Raw genomic sequence first — 17219 nt, 5'->3', positions numbered from 1 at the left:
TGTGCACGTTGCAGTAATAATCACTAACCATAGAGGAATTTCATTATCTCTGAATATCAGTCAGACCAGGGTGGGTCCATGCTAAATGTGGATTCTATTCTCTGGTTTAGGACATGACCTTGTTGCCTTTGTATTTTTTCACTATTATGTTTTTCACATGACTTTTAATGAAGTTTGAATGAGGGAAAAACATTTTTTACAGGAACATGCCAGGGTACATTGGTTCAACTATGTATGACATTTTTTTCTGTAAAAATAATTTATTTAGTTTGTTGATTAAGCAGTGCAATTTGATTTGTAAATAACTCGACATAACCATACAGCCAGACCCTTTCCAAGTGATACAAACAGAATTTTTTTTTCCTTACTTCAAAAATGTAATCTTTAAATTTGAAAAGTTATTTTATACTGCTCAAAGCTCAATGAATAAACATAAGACAAAAATAATGGAAACTTTATGTTGCACTTACATTTTCCAATTTCCCTATTTGCAAAAATAAAGTAATTGTCAATACAAAGGTGATGAACTGAAAAATTTGATTTCGTAAGTATCTTAGCTTTATCTGTGTTAAAGATAAGAAGTTAATCTGGTTAGTCTACTTGAGTGGAATGCAGAAACAAAAATGAATGGGATTGTCTTGTGACTGAGCCATGACTTTTTTTTTTCTTTCTTTGTTTCATTTCTTACGTCACAATGCTTTTTTTTAAAAAACTTGGTACAATATATATAGACCCATGCACACAGGTGGCTTCACAGGAGATGTGCACACATTAGAATAAGGAAACTGAATACAGTATTGCAAATTAAAAGAACAGTTTTAGCATCACTTGTGACAATTTTTCTGGGTAAGTACATATTTATGTCAATATTTCATAGGAGGGTACTATTAAAGTGTAACTTATCCTACTATTATTTTGATAGATTTTGCTATGTATTATTTTTGCAATGTTTTGTGAAATCTTGCTTTATAAGGTATTATCAGAATCAGAATCAAGTTTATAGCCTAGTAGGTGTACACATACAAGTGACCTAGTGTTTAGGTGCAGAAGAATTAACACAGAAGTAGAAGCTTCTGTATATTCTTCATAAGTTGTATTTATTTCATCTACCCCATAGCAATAATAAAACAAGAATCCAATAATGTATAGTTTCTTGGTGGAAACTTCTTTCCATCTTTTTGCTTGTCTTCCTCCATAGGGAGGTCATATGTATCGTATAATACTACGATATTATTCTAAGAAATATTTTATTAAGTGGTTGAAAATACAAAGTATGTCTTCAACAGTGAAGAAAATAAATGTTCCTTTTCCAGGTTTCCACTGAATTTTGACAAAGCAAAAAAGGGAGGGGTGTATTTTTTGGCTTTGGAACATCAACAACTTCTCATCAGACTTGAATACCCCATTTAAATCACTTTTGGAGTCTTTTTTGATGCAAGAAAGAAAATTCACCTTCAGTGTCAATATCTATAAACATAAACTTTATTTGTATAGCCCCTTTTAAAACACACTGTTAAAAGTGCTTTACAGGCTGTGAGTTCTTCACCCCTAACGCTGGGGACACACCGGACGAGGAAGCGTCCAGTGTGTTCCCGGCGTAAGACCACTGTATGAGCCTCGAGAAGGTAGCTTGAACCTTCTTGTTAGTTGGGTCCCCCAGCCACCAACATCTGAGAATGACACCGTAGCTTCTTTCATCTTGGTTGTGTATTGCTCTTTGTTGCTTTATCTCAATTAGCATAGCCATTTTGGTTAGCCCTTTGTTTTCTGTTAACCATAATATACATTCTGACTAGAGCTGACTCTAGTCAGAGAGGTTTTCTACAACTTGCTGTGATGATCTCTCTCCACTGCGCAGTGAATAAAACTCATCTGAACCAGCCACTGAATTGGACCTGAAGATCTTCAACACTAGCTAGATTCATACACACATACAAGCATGATATATATGTATGTATGTGTGTATGTATATACCAAAATACTCAACCCAAATATGAAATCCCAATTAACAACAAAGACATACTGGATATTGACACTGCATAATAAGAACATCTTAAAGCTTTTATCACCTTAATTTAATTTTATCTTTATGTTGTATTAAGAAATTCAAAACTGTATTTAGACAAATCTTGTGCACTTTGGCTGCATTAAAAGGCAATGTGTTTTTTTAATTTTTGTTTGTATACACCAGTGGAATATCTTAATAAGAATACATGCTGTTAACACTGTTGACATAAGTAAATGAAAACATCTCACGTACTCTAAAATTGAAATACTACTTACTTCATTTGAAGGGCGAACATTCTATTTTACACTCGAGAAAAAAAAAAAATTGTGACACTTTACCTATAACTATGATTATAAATTTCAAATGAACATTTATACTGTAGATTAAACATTAAGATATACATTATATTGACACTTTTTTGAGTAAGTCACTGTGCTATTACATTTTGCAGGTTCAAGAGCAGCCATAATGGGTGTTGGACAAATCCTATTAATTTTTTCTCTGATGCTGACAGGTAAGTGGGTGATTACAGTAATATATAGTAACAATGTTCAAATGCAGCAAAAAAAACCAAACAGGTATTTTAAACAAATTAATCCAATGATCTTCCTACTGCATCAGCTGCACAAGGTTCAACAACAACTGTTTCATCATCAACAGCTGCAGCCACAACTACAGCTGGAGGATCAACAACAACAACAGAGGCTTCAACAACAACCAGTGGTGCAGTGACAACAACTGGAGGATTAACAACAACAGAGACATTAACAAGTGGTGCAGTGACAACAACTGGAAGTTCAACAACAACAGGTGCATCATCATCAACTGCAGCCACAACTATAGCTGAAGGATCAACAATAACAAGTGGAGAATCAACAACAACCAGCGGTGCTGTGACAACGATTGGAGGTTCCACAACAACTGGAGGTTTAACAACAACTGGAGGTTCAACAACAAGTGGTGCAGTGACAACAACTGGAGGATCAACAACAACAGAGGCATTAAAAACAACTGGTGCAGTGACAACAACTGGTGTTTCAACAACAACTGGAGCTTTGACTACAACTGGAGGATCAACAACAAATGGAGGTTCAACAACAGAGCCTTCAACTACAACTGGAGGATCAACAACAACAGAGGCATCAACAACAACCAGTGGTGCATTGACAACAACTGGAGGATCAACAACAACACAGGCATCAACCAGTGGTGCAGTGACAACAACTGAAGGATCAACAACAACACAGGCATCAACCAGTGGTGCAGTGACAACAACTGGAGGATCAACAACAACACAGGCATCAACAAGTGTTGCAGTGACAACAACTGGAGGTTCGACATCAACAGGCGCATCATCATCAACCGCAGCCACAACTATAGCTGGAGGGTCAACCACAACAAGTGAAGGATCAACAACAACCAGCGGTGCAGTGACAACGACTGGAGGTTCAACAACAACTGGAGGTTCAACAACAAGTGGTGCAGTGACAATGACTGGAGGATCAACAACAACAGAGGCATCAACAACAAGTGGTGCAGTGACAATGACTGGTGTTTCAACAACAACTGAAGCTTTGACTACAACTGGAGGATCAACAACAACAGGGACATCAACAACAACAGAGGCATTAACAACAATCAGTGAAGCAGTGACAACAACTGAAGGTTCAACAACAAGTGGAGTATCAACAACAACAGAGGCATCAACAACAACAGAGGCATTAACAACGAATGGTGCAGTGACAACCACTGGTGTTTCAACAACAATTGGAGCTTTGACTACAACTGGAGGATCAACAACAACAACTGGGGGTTCAACAACTGAGGGTTCAACAACAAGTGGAGGATCAACAACAACACAGGCATCAACCAGTGGTGCAGTGACAACAACTGCAGGATCAACAACAACAACACAGGCATCAACCAGTGGTGCTGTGACAACAACTGGAGGATCAACAACAACACAGGCATCAACCAGTGGTGCAGTGATAACAACTGGAGGATTAACAACAACACAGGCATCAACCAGTGGTGCTGTGACAACAACTGGAGGTTCAACAACAACACAGGCATCAACCAGTGGTGCTGTGACAACAACTGGAGGATTAACAACAACACAGGCATCAACCAGTGGTGCAGTGACAACAACTGGAGGATTAACAACAACACAGGCATCAACCAGTGGTGCAGTGACAACAACTGGAGGATTAACAACAACACAGGCATCAACCAGTGGTGCAGTGACAACAACTGGAGGATTAACCACAACACAGGCATCAACCAGCGGTGCAGTGACAACAACTGGAGCTTTAACTCCAACGAGAGGATCAACAACAACTGGAGGTTCAACAACGGAGCCTTCAACTACAACTGGAGGATCAACAACAGCACCAACAGGGGCATCATCAACACTCAGTGAAGCAGTAACAACAACTGGGGGATCAATAATAACAACAAGGGCATCAACAACAATCAGTGAAGCAGTGACAACAACTGGAGGATCAACAACAACACAGGCATCAACCAGTGGTGCAGTGACAACAACTGGAGAATCAACAACAACACAGGCATCAACCAGTGGTGCAGTGACAACAACTGGAGGATCAACAACAACACAGGCATCAACAAGTGTTGCAGTGACAACAACTGGAGGTTCGACATCAACAGGCGCATCATCATCAACCGCAGCCACAACTATAGCTGGAGGGTCAACCACAACAAGTGAAGGATCAACAACAACCAGCGGTGCAGTGACAACGACTGGAGGTTCAACAACAACTGGAGGTTCAACAACAAGTGGTGCAGTGACAATGACTGGAGGATCAACAACAACAGAGGCATCAACAACAAGTGGTGCAGTGACAATGACTGGTGTTTCAACAACAACTGAAGCTTTGACTACAACTGGAGGATCAACAACAACAGGGACATCAACAACAACAGAGGCATTAACAACAATCAGTGAAGCAGTGACAACAACTGAAGGTTCAACAACAAGTGGAGTATCAACAACAACAGAGGCATTAACAACGAATGGTGCAGTGACAACCACTGGTGTTTCAACAACAATTGGAGCTTTGACTACAACTGGAGGATCAACAACAACATCTGGGGGTTCAACAACTGAGGGTTCAACAACAAGTGGAGGATCAACAACAACACAGGCATCAACCAGTGGTGCAGTGACAACAACTGCAGGATCAACAACAACAACACAGGCATCAACCAGTGGTGCTGTGACAACAACTGGAGGATCAACAACAACACAGGCATCAACCAGTGGTGCAGTGATAACAACTGGAGGATTAACAACAACACAGGCATCAACCAGTGGTGCTGTGACAACAACTGGAGGTTCAACAACAACACAGGCATCAACCAGTGGTGCTGTGACAACAACTGGAGGATTAACAACAACACAGGCATCAACCAGTGGTGCAGTGACAACAACTGGAGGATTAACAACAACACAGGCATCAACCAGTGGTGCAGTGACAACAACTGGAGGATTAACAACAACACAGGCATCAACCAGTGGTGCAGTGACAACGACTGGAGGTTCAACAACAACTGGAGGTTCAACAACAGAGCTTTCAACTACAACTGGAGGATCAACAACAACAACAAGGGCATCAACAACAATCAGTGAAGCAGTGACAACAACTGGAGGATCAACAACAACACAGGCATCAACCAGTGGTGCAGTGACAACAACTGGAGAATCAACAACAACACAGGCATCAACCAGTGGTGCAGTGACAACAACTGGAGGTTCAACAACAACTGGAGGTTCAACAACAGAGCTTTCAACTACAACTGGAGGATCAACAACAACAACAAGGGCATCAACAACAATCAGTGAAGCAGTGACAACAACTGGAGGATCAACAACAACACAGGCATCAACCAGTGGTGCAGCGACAACAACTGGAGAATCAACAACAACACAGGCATCAACCAGTGGTGCAGTGATAACAACTGGAGGATTAACAACAACACAGGCATCAACCAGTGGTGCAGTGACAACAACTGGAGGATCAACAACAACACAGGCATCAACCAGTGGTGCAGTGACAACAACTGGAGAATCAACAACAACACAGGCATCAACCAGTGGTGCAGTGATAACAACTGGAGGATTAACAACAACACAGGCATCAACCAGTGGTGCAGTGACAACAACTGGAGGATCAACAACAACACAGGCATCAACCAGTGGTGCAGTGACAACCACTGGAGGATTAACAACAACACCAACAGGGGCATCATCAACACTCAGTGAAGCAGTAACAACAACTGGAGGATCAATAATAACTGAAGGATCAACAACAACACAGGCATCAACAACAAGTGGTGCAGTGACAACAACTGGTGCATCATCAACAACCACAGCCACAGCTACAGCTGGAGGATCATCAACAACAAGTGAAGGATCAACAACAACAGGACTTTCAGCTACAACTGGACTATCAACAACAACAGAAGCATCAACAACAACCAGTGGTGCAGTGACAACAACTGTAGCGTCAACACCAACTGCCGCATCATCAACAACTGCAGCCACAACTACAGCTGAAGGATCAACAACAACTGGGCTTTCAGCTACAAGTGGAGGGTCAACAACAACACAGGCATCAACAAATGTTGCAGCGACAACAACTGGAGGATCAACAACAACACAGGCATCAACCAGTGGTACAGTGACAACAACTGGAGGATCAACAACAACACAGGCATCAACAAGTGTTGCAGTGACAACAACTGGAGGTTCAACAACAACAGGTGCATCATCATCAACCGCAGCTACAACTATAGCTGGAGGGTCAACAACAACAAGTGAAGGATCAACAACAACCAGTGGTGCAGTGACAACGACTGGAAGTTCAACAACAACTGGAGGTTCAACAACAGAGCTTTCAACTACAACTGGAGGATCAACAACAACAAGGGCATCAACAACAACCAGTGGTGCAGTGACAGCAACTGGAGGATCAACAACAACTGGAAGTTCAACACCAGAGTCTTCAACTACAACTGGAGGTTCAACAACAACAGGGGCATCAACAACAATCAGTGAAGCAGTGACAACAACTGAAGGTTCAACAAGTGGAGGATCAACAACAACACAGGCATCAACCAGTGCGGCAGTGACAACAACTGGAGGATCAACAACAATACAGGCATCAACCAGTGGTGCAGTGACAACAACTGGAGGATCAACAACACAGGCATCAACCAGTGGTGCAGTGACAACAACTGGAGTATTAACAACAACACAGGCATCAACCAGTGGTGCAGTGACAACAGCAGCCACAACTACAGCTGGAGGATCAACAACAGCAAGTGAAGGAACAACAACAACAACATCCAGTGGTGCAGTGACAACAACTGGTGGTTCAACAACAACAGGTGCCTCATCAACAACTGGGCTTTCATCTACAACCGGGGGATCAACAACAACAATTGAAGGATCAACAACAACCGAGGCATCAACAACAACCAGTAGAGCAGTAACAACTGCTGGAGGATCAACAACACCCAGTGGTGCAGTGACAACAACTGCAGGATCAACAACAACAGGGACATCAACAACAACCAGCAGTGCAGTGACAGCTACTGGAGGTTCAACGACAATTCTTGGATCAACTACAACCAGTGGGTCTACAACAACAACTGGAGGTTCAACAACACCCAGTGGTGCAGTGACAACAACTGCAGGATCAACAACAACAGGGACATCAACAACAACCAGCAGTGCAGTGACAGCTACTGGAGGTTCAACGACAATTCTTGGATCAACTACAACCAGTGGGTCTACAACAACAACTGGAGGTTCAACAACTGTTGCATCATCAACAACTGCAGCCACAACTACAATGACAACAACTAGTACTTTTACTACTGCTGCTATTGCATCTCCTTCACCAGTTGTGGTTGTTGCAGCAGTCCTCATAGAGCCATTTGTAGAGGAACTTAATGATAAAGAAAGTCAACAATTTAAGGTTCTTGAGGCTCAAGTTGTTGCATTGGTGAGTACTATGTTCTTTTTTTTAGAGTAACTTTGTAGTTGTTAATTCAATTAAACTAATAATTTATTTGTTTATGTATATGCTTTTTCCCACAGTTTGATATTATCTACAGGACACGATTTGGCTCTCTTTTCATCCGCAGTTTTGTCATAGTATTTAGGTAACACTTTACATTTTCAGAGTTTGGCTGATTTATCATTACTTTATTGGTTGTGGTTATCTTTATTTAAATTTTAAATGTGATATGAAAAAGTGTGATATTAAAACATATGTTACTAATTTAATTATGACTTTAAATATTTGCATTTTTGATGCAGACGATCTGTGGCCAGAACAAGAATGGATAATACTGAAGCAGAGGTAGGGGTTGAGTTCAACAGTACCTCATCACCAGATCAAATCCCACAGTCTGATACTGTTGCAGAAACCTTAGTAGAAGCTGTGTCAAACCCCAACAGTACTTTCAACCTCACTGTTGATTCCACATCTATCCAAGTAATTGGTAAGTAAATTCTCGCCTTACATTTTAATCCAGTGGCTGTTGTTAATTGTCATTAGTGGGAATGCTGATTCAGTGTCTATTATTTCTGTCATTGTGTCACTCTGTGTTGTGGTTTGTGTTATTGGTTGTGTGTGTGTGTGTGTGTGTGTGTGTGTGTGTGTGTGTGTGTGTGTTTGTGTGGTTGTGTGGTTGTGTTTGGGTGGGTGCAATTATTTTTTGTGAACTACAGTTATCAAGACATGTAACAAGGATTAAAAATATAAAGCGAGAACTTTGTCTAGGGTTGATTTTTGATATACTCCAGAATTTCATTGGAAAATCATGTTTTACGTTTTATTACAGTTAAGGATGGGGCTTAAAGCATCCTTTTTTACAGCCATTAGTATCACTGATCTTTCTTTAAAAATATTATCTAATTCCTTCCAGACAACTTTTTAACAAATTGCTGGGTAAACAAAGAGAAGTTATTACAATGAGGTCCAATGTCCTACAGACATTATCTACTACTACTTTTGTTGTGACCTAACATATACACATTTAGTATATCGTGATATGTATTTTGCTTCAAATGGAAGCCTCTTATTTTTACTTTCTTCATGTTGTTTCTGTTTTTTATAGGACGGAGCCCGACATCTGCCACCCCTACTTTAAATACTACAACCACAATGACTCCTTCAACCACATCTGCTACAACTACTACTATTGAGGCAGTCACAACAAGGCGAATTACTTTCAGATCTGCTGGAGAGACATTTACAAGTGACTTGCTAAATCCATCATCTGTAGCATTTACAAGTCGAGCGTCATTGATAAAGACTACAGTAAGTCTACAGTAAAACCTAGCAAAGCATTTAAGCATCACAATTAATAATTGATTCAAATTTTTTTTTACAACATATATCATGTTACAGTAATAGTCAGTCATAAAATCAATTTCTCACAGAGCAAAAACTAAAATCTAAAAACCCCTTTCACACACACACCACACCTGCACTGGAGTGCACTGGAGTGCAGGTGTGGTGTGTGTGTGAACGCAATTGTCCAAATCTGTTCACTTGGACTTTCAGTGGAGTTTTTCCTGCCCTCCACTTAGTAAAAAGTCTGCGCGAAGTTGGGGTGAGCTTTATACTGCTTGCCTCAGTTGCCAGTATTATAGTTTTGCTATTGTCTTTTGTACTGCAGAAACATCCTTATACATGTTGTAGTTAAATTAAGCCAGCAACAGTCAGCATCCCAAAAGACTCCTCCTCCTGTAAACAAAATAGAGTATTGTGAGTTGTGAGGGAGCACCCAACATTGATAATCCCCCAGTGTGTGGGACAACTATTATTAATTTGTTTACAGTTATTCAAATAATGTAATCTAGCCTTGCCAACCAAACATAAACAAACTGGTAGTTATAAGTAACAAGAAGCTGTTCTGCAGTAGACGGTGCTGATCTTAGGGATCTTTTCCATTTTGTGTGTAAGTTAAATGTGTGTTTTGGGTAACGGAAGGGGCAGACATCAGTACCGCAGCTCCACAAGTAAATCTCTACTGCACAGACTCTGGCTCCAAATGATTACCCTACTGCGCAGACTAAAAATGACGTCACCAGCACCAGATTTCACCACTACACTTTTGTTCGAGGCGCTGGAGACATGTCATCCATCCTTGATTAATACTGGTTGTTGTGTTTTTGGAAATGTACCTAAAATTGTTTTTTTTCTTGTATTTTCACAGCTTGAACCTTTCTTCCAAAGAGTATTTTCTTCATTCCGCTTGTTGACAGTAATTTCATTCAGGTAATTATTTTGTTGATGTTAAGTTTTTAGAATCTTCAGAGCAAGGCTCAAAATTCATATAAATTAATATTTTTGTTCATTACTCTACAGCAATGGATCAATCATTAACAACATGGACCTCAGCTTTGCATCAGCAACTGTTCCTAATAACACTCAGATTGCAAGTACTTTGGTCAGTGCAGCTTCAAACATCACAGCCTTTAACATTGACACCAATTCCATTACTGTGGATGGCGCACGTAAGCATTATTCTATCAGAACTTACTTATACCTCATCCAAAATGTTAAATATTAAATAACTGTTTGCTAAAGTAATGGCTTGTTTCCTTTCCTTAATATTTACAGAAGTTTCAAGCGGAGTAAACCACAATATCAGTCTCATCACTGCAACCATCCTTGTGCTGTTGTCATGGATGCTGTCTAGCCAGCAATAGCGTCAAGCAGATGTCAATGTGAGCCTCACTACAAAGTGACAGCTTTCACCGACATGAAAAAGGACTATGTTGACATAAATAATCCAAAAAGACCTGGAGAGGTTGATTGCATTGTCCACTGTTTAACCTTGAAAATAAATCCCTTCACGAGATAATTTCCTGAAAAACATTATTTAAAGCCAATCATGTTTGAATTGAATTATTTAGTTGTATGTATATGTATATTCTGTGACTGTACCTTTTAATTGTTTGTCAGTAAAATATTCATCATGATGCTCAGAAAATGAAAATGAAGGTTTTGTCTCTTTTTTTTGCCATCTTGCCAAAAAATGTTTAATCATTTGATGATGGTTTCATTAAAGGCACTAAATATGCTGTATATACAATCAGATGATGTCTCATTATTTCTTAAAACATAGTCTTATAATCAGATATTCTCGATAGAGTCATTGATTCAGGTTTGTTCAGGGAGAAAATAGCATCAAACATTTTCCTGGGTAATAAAGTGCAGTTTCCTTCAAGAATATTTTAAAAGAACGAAAAATTCAGTGTTGTCAGCCTATTCTGTGGATTAAAAACAGTGACTCTAATTCTGTTGAGATGTACGGATGGTGACTTTTGTAACATTTCAATGCTGTAAGCACTGCAGCATGTCATAACTGCTGTCATCATAACTGCTTCAACCAAAACAAGCCAACTCTCTTTTGGGTCTGATTGAGTATACTTGCTTTATACTTGCTGAATTCATTATTTGAAGCTTTTAGAAATCCAGCTTCACAAATAAAGTCAGCGCTAAGTCCTCTCCTTAATACAAAACATGTTTTCTTTTTTTAAGATGAAAGATTTTTTTGGCTTTTTGCCTTTATCATATAGGAACGCTGAGGATATGGACAGGAAATGTGGGGAGGAGAGAGTGGGGAATGAACTGAGCCAAACCAACTGAGCTAAACCAGCGCCCCAATATGAGACTTTTGTTAACAGTAGCATCTATTGGATTATTCAATCAGGAAGATCAACCCAACACTGTAATGATTGACAATAGAGATTATTGTAGACTTGTTCAGGTGTCATACAGCCATCCTTCCATTTTATTACTGATGCTGAAAAAGTGCAAACAATGCATATATCCAGGATGGTGAGGAGGCATCTTAACACCAGCTCAGGCAAATTCATGTGACTAAATATAGAATAGAAAAGAAGAATAGAATATAATGTGAGTACTGACAAGTGAACACTAATACCTACAAATGTAATGACAACATAAACTGTTTTACCTCATTGAGTTATTCATGAAAAGGATATTTTCAGATTAATGTCATACAGGATATACCAGTCTCTTTTCTTATTCGTGGATTACACCATCATCCATATGCGTATGCAATAAATAAACAAATATTAAAGAGCATTTTAGCTATAACTCTTAGGGTCCTATTTACACGGCAGAAAGCTCACAGTCTAAAGTGCATGGCGGTAAGTGTTAGGGCGTCTGACCCACTTTTGCTAGTTAGACGGTGCACAATCTGGGCGCAAACCGAGGCGCAGGGCGCAAGGTGCAAGGTGCAAAGAGGTTGGCTTAAGTCCCTGGATTATTCATAGGTGTGTTTTCGGCATAACATGAATCAAACCAATCGGAGTGTCGGCTCCAGCTGATGTGATAGCCACTGAAGCAATCCAACTGCCCCTCAGAAATGAAAATGAATAGAGCCGCTGTATACATTTATGCACGAGGCACAACAGCATAACTAAATTAATTTTTTTAATCTCCAGACACGCCGTCAGGACCTGACATGAATTTATCTTATTACATTACATTAACTTATGTGTGCTGACCAAGGTCGGCTGGAAATGTTTATGTACTTATTGTTGCCGCTGGATCACATGGCTGTATTCTCCAGTGTGTACGTAAGGGACACTGGACAGTGTATTAATATCTGTGGGCAGGATTGTTGGTGCCACAAGTAGTTATGTCTGAGGATTGTAATAAATTTACCTCTTACTTGTGTGTGTGTGAGTGTGTGTTCCTGCATGTATTAGAGGGAGTGCACATCAGAATGAACACGTGAGATGGAGAGCTTGGAGTCTCTGCAGTTTTTGGCCCATATGTGGCTCGACCAGGAATCTCCCTGAAGCAGGTGTGTGTGTTGAGGCAGCGGAGAGCTTGTCCACGTCTTTCCGGCACTTCTCACCAGATCGGTAACAAACCGAAAGCAGTATCGTAATTTTAGGAGACAAGGGAAAAGAAAGCTTGCCGTCTCACAGTCCTCTGTCCCATAAACAACGTTATTTCACGTCGCTTCATAGACTTTAGACAAGGTTTTTGTTGGTCTGTGGCGCAGCTGCTTTCTGTGTCCTCAAGATAGCAACACGCCACCCGTTTGCCTGACCACACCTGATTTTAATACCAACACGCTAAATATGGGCAAAAACGTGGGAGTATATCAGTAAGATCACTTGCTATATACACAACGTGGCAGCTGGGCGTGAATATGGAAACTGTGTCGGGTGGAAAATAGCAATGACACTTGCGCTGTGGCGCTTTGCACTGGGTGTACGATAGGGCCCTTAGTTTGTTTGTCTACCTGCTATTCTGCATGATTTGCAAAATATTTGTGTTTGAAACATATCCCTCTTGAATATAAAATAAATCAAAAAGCTGTTTTCACCTCTTAATTAACACCAATTAATCTGAGGGTAGCTGATAGCTATCTTGGGGTTCATCTGATCGCATCGAAATGATGTGAAAGCATGGCAATTTAGAGTCACCAGTTAATAAGCATGTCTTTGGCCTGTGGGAGGAAGCCGGAGACCCCGGAGAGAACATGCAAACATGCAAACTGCAACAGCGCTAACCACTACACCACCGTACAGCCCTCAATAATGAATTGTTTGACATAATTAACTGGAACCTTGTCGGAACGCCCATCAGATTTTCCAGAAGTGGAATGCTGCAGCATTACATTTTGTTCACATGACAAAGACAAGGGAGTATACTCTGAAACTGAGCCAAGAAAGACAGCTTTAACAGGTGGCACCTTATGACTTGTGATTTTATATTGTTCTTTGCTTCGCTGTAACATTCCTGAATAATGTATCATGTATATGTCTTCAAATGAGTCATGCCATTTGTTAGTGATAGAACTCCCTCATATAAAATGCAACAACACAAGGACGGGGACTCCCACAACAGGTGAATGTTTGCAATGTCACCAACTTCAAATGGATTAACTTATTAAAGGCTAAAGCAGTAAACAACTAAAATAAATTTTAACTTGTTCAAAGAGTGGACTATATTTTTTTCTTTTTTCTATCTATCTGTGTCTTCTCCCAATCGGGGTAAGTAAATCTTTAAATCTAAATGTACATCTTTTTGCATTATTTAATATATAAATGTACTGTATACAGTCTTAGCCCTTTTTTAGTCATTTTTTGACAACTCCAGACAGGTTTACAATCTATTAAAGTTAAGAAAGGCTACAAGTGAAATGACGACCTAGATAAATGACCCAGGTGTTTTGAGTCCTGGGTTGAAGATGAATTTCGAAGTTTTTTTGTATTATAAAAAGGATGATCAAATCTAAACGAGTTTGTACAGAAAAAGCAATTAAAACAAAATTGTACAGGGTCATAAAGCACAAACTTACTTAAAGCTCATGAAGAATATACAGGACTGTGCAAAAGTTTTAGGCAGGTGTGAAAAATAGAATAGAATACTTTATTGTCATTATACAATGTACAAGGGGTAAGGAGAGCACAGAAAAACAAACAACCAACAACAACAAACAAAACAAACACATTCAGTACAACAGACACATTCACCAGTGTGCTAGAGTTCATATTGCACTTTTAGAAAATATTGCACAAGATTGGGAGAAAGTGCGTGAGTGTCAGGGTGTCAGTGAGTTCATGTGTTGGTTCAGAGTGGTGATGGCTGTGGGGAAGAAACTGTTTTTAAGTTTGTTTGTTTTTGCTTTGATGCACCTGTAGCGCCTGCCAGAGGGGAACAGGTCAAACATTTGGAAACCAGGATGAGAGCTGTCCTTGATGATGTTTTGTGCCTTATTCAGGCAGCGGGAGGTATAAATGTCCATCAGGGAGGAGAGAGGGAAGCCCACAATTTTCTGAGCTGTTTTGATTACCCTCTGAAGCCTCTTCCTGTCTGCCTCAGTGCAGCTGCCGTATAACACTGTGATGCAGTATGTCATCAGGCTCTCTCTGAGCGGTAGAAGGTCAGCAGCAGATTAGCGCTGATGTTGTTCCTCCTGAGGACCCTCAGGAAGTGTAGCAGCTGCTGAGTCTTCTTGATGACTGCTGTGATTCTCCGTCCAGGATGCTTTAGTATTTGTGGTGTTCAATGCCAGGTTATTCACGGGACCCCACGCTGTTAATTTAAGAACCTCCTCTCTTTAGGCAGACTCGTCCCCCCCTGAGATGAGTCCAACCACTGTAGTGTTGTCAGCAAATTTGACGATTATGTTGTCTCTGTGGGCTGGACTGCAGTCATGGGTGTGCAGAAAGTACAGGAGTGGGCTCAGCACACAGCCCTGTGGGGAGCCGGTGCTCAGTGTGCGGGTGGAGGAGAGGTGGGAGCCAAGTCTCACAGTTTGGAGCCGGTTGGTTAAGAAGTCTTTAATCCAGGCACATGTGAGAGGGGGGAGGCCCATGGTGGTAAAATTGGTGATCAGAATGTCCGGGATTATTGTGTTGAATGCTGAGCTATAGTCCACAAAAAGCATCCTCACCGCTGTTGTTCGTTAATGGTGTCCAGCAATAGAGTGAGTCCTGTGCTAACGTTAGCATCGGATGGAATGTAAACAGCCGTGACAATCACTACTGTTAGCTTAAAAGGCCGGCATTTGACAGACTTCAGATCAGGGGAACAATGCTGTAAACTAAGAATGCTTTGAAAAATGGAAATGTTAATAGTTTATTATACATCAAATAAGAAAATGCAGTGAATGAACAGAAGATAAATCTAAATCAAATCAGTGTTACTACCCTTTGCTTTCAAATAAGCATACACACCTGCCTAAAACTTTTGCACAATACTGTATATATATATACAGAATATATACATATAATGCATATACTGTGTACACACACACACACACACACAGGGAAAAAAACAGTAAACAGTGACCAAATAGTATTAATTAACACTTTATTCAAATTTCAGAAAAGTGAATGTACTTCAAAGTACTAAAAAGTAGGCGTGGTGCCAATGATGTACACCGACAAGATAACTGTATCCCTCTCAGGGAGAGGCAGCCTTTGTCTTTTACTGGCAAAAACTTTTATTGGACTTAAAGTTACTGTGATTTTTCTGAAGGCAGTCTCCTGGACCAATTCTAGAAAGTTTTTTGGTTTGTAGTACCCACAAACAAAAAATGTAAAATTAGTGGAATTTTGAAAAGGTCAGTTTAAATACAAACGGTTGGTTGTTCATGTGTAAATGCATCTATCTATCTATCTATCTATCTATCTATCTATCTATCTAATACCATAAACTAAGCTCTAAGGGACTTTAATTTAAAGGGTAGTATGAGCTGCTAGTATTCTTCTGCTGTAAATAACTTATTACTCATTTTACAGATTCAATTGCAAACAAGATGGGTGTTGGACCCAACTTATTAGTTTTGCTGATAATTATGGGTAAGTTTGTGATTTGATCAATAAATATGTGGAAGATAAAAATTTTAAAAAGTAAATGTTTTTCAAATATATGGTTTATATATTTCACACAGTAACTATGCCGATAGAGTCAACAACAACTGGTGAGCCAACGACAACTGTAGTGCCTGCAATCCCCGCATCAGTTGTGGTTCTTGAAGTAACCTTGGAAGAACCATTCCAGGAAGAGTTCAACAATCGCAGCAGCACAGAATTCAAAGAACTTGAAACACGAGTTGTAACAGCAGTGCGTACAACTTAAAGTCATTTACAACAATTGACGCTGTCCTGCGTAATCTTGTCATTTTATCCATTTCATTTGTAAGCCACTGTAATATTTTCGAGCTGAAAGTTTGTCATTTTTGTTTCTTGCTCACAGTGCGACTTCATCTTTGCCCAGAGGTTTGGACGTCTTTTTAGCGGCACAGAAGTCGTCGAATTTGGGTAACCTTTACGGGCTTGAAAGTCTCAGACATACACTTCATCAACTCGCAACTAGAAAACCACATTTCGTGCAATAATCTGGCACTTTTAAATACTTCAGAGTCACTAAGAAATGAATGTATAATGAAAAAGGTAAGAACCCGTGCATTTCTAAAACGGGCTCAATTGATTACGATGTGTGTTTTCAAATAGGGAGTCAGATTCGGGGAATGTCATAGCAGAGGTGGAGCTGGTGTTCAACAGCACGGCAACACTCGACCAAATCCCAAAGGCTGAGGATGTCGTAGAAGTCTTAACAAGTGCTGTGGAAAACAGCAGCAACACCTTCAACCTCACTATTGATGCCAACTC

The 17219-nt window shown here is 40.0% G+C and overlaps 1 protein-coding gene across 3 annotated transcripts; it reads left to right on the top strand.

Moving 5' to 3' along the window:
- The first annotated feature begins 767 nt into the window (after positions 1–767).
- On the top strand, positions 768–11146 carry LOC138600400 (mucin-22-like). Of its 3 annotated transcripts, none has more exons than XM_069671812.1 (9): positions 768–846; positions 2460–2522; positions 2669–8037; positions 8133–8197; positions 8355–8539; positions 9158–9360; positions 10262–10323; positions 10414–10562; positions 10669–11146. In XM_069671812.1, the coding sequence occupies exons 2-9, from the start codon at positions 2477–2479 to the stop codon at positions 10755–10757; spliced, it is 6168 nt and encodes a 2055-aa protein (XP_069527913.1). In that variant the 5' UTR covers positions 768–846; positions 2460–2476; the 3' UTR covers positions 10758–11146. The 3 variants fall into 3 exon arrangements, with proteins under 3 accessions (XP_069527913.1, XP_069527911.1, XP_069527912.1); XM_069671810.1 differs by having other exon boundaries at positions 2630–8037; XM_069671811.1 differs by having other exon boundaries at positions 1314–2522; positions 2630–8037.
- The last annotated feature ends 6073 nt before the right edge of the window (positions 11147–17219 follow it).

Source organism: Semicossyphus pulcher, unplaced genomic scaffold (genome assembly GCF_022749685.1).
Source record: "Semicossyphus pulcher isolate SPU_LCO1_2020_fin unplaced genomic scaffold, fSemPul1.0.p SCAF_21, whole genome shotgun sequence".
In the NCBI taxonomy this organism is placed as follows: Eukaryota; Metazoa; Chordata; class Actinopteri; order Labriformes; family Labridae; genus Semicossyphus; species Semicossyphus pulcher.
The sequence above is the reverse complement of the archived record's forward strand: the minus strand, read 5'-3'. Positions and strand labels throughout refer to the sequence as shown.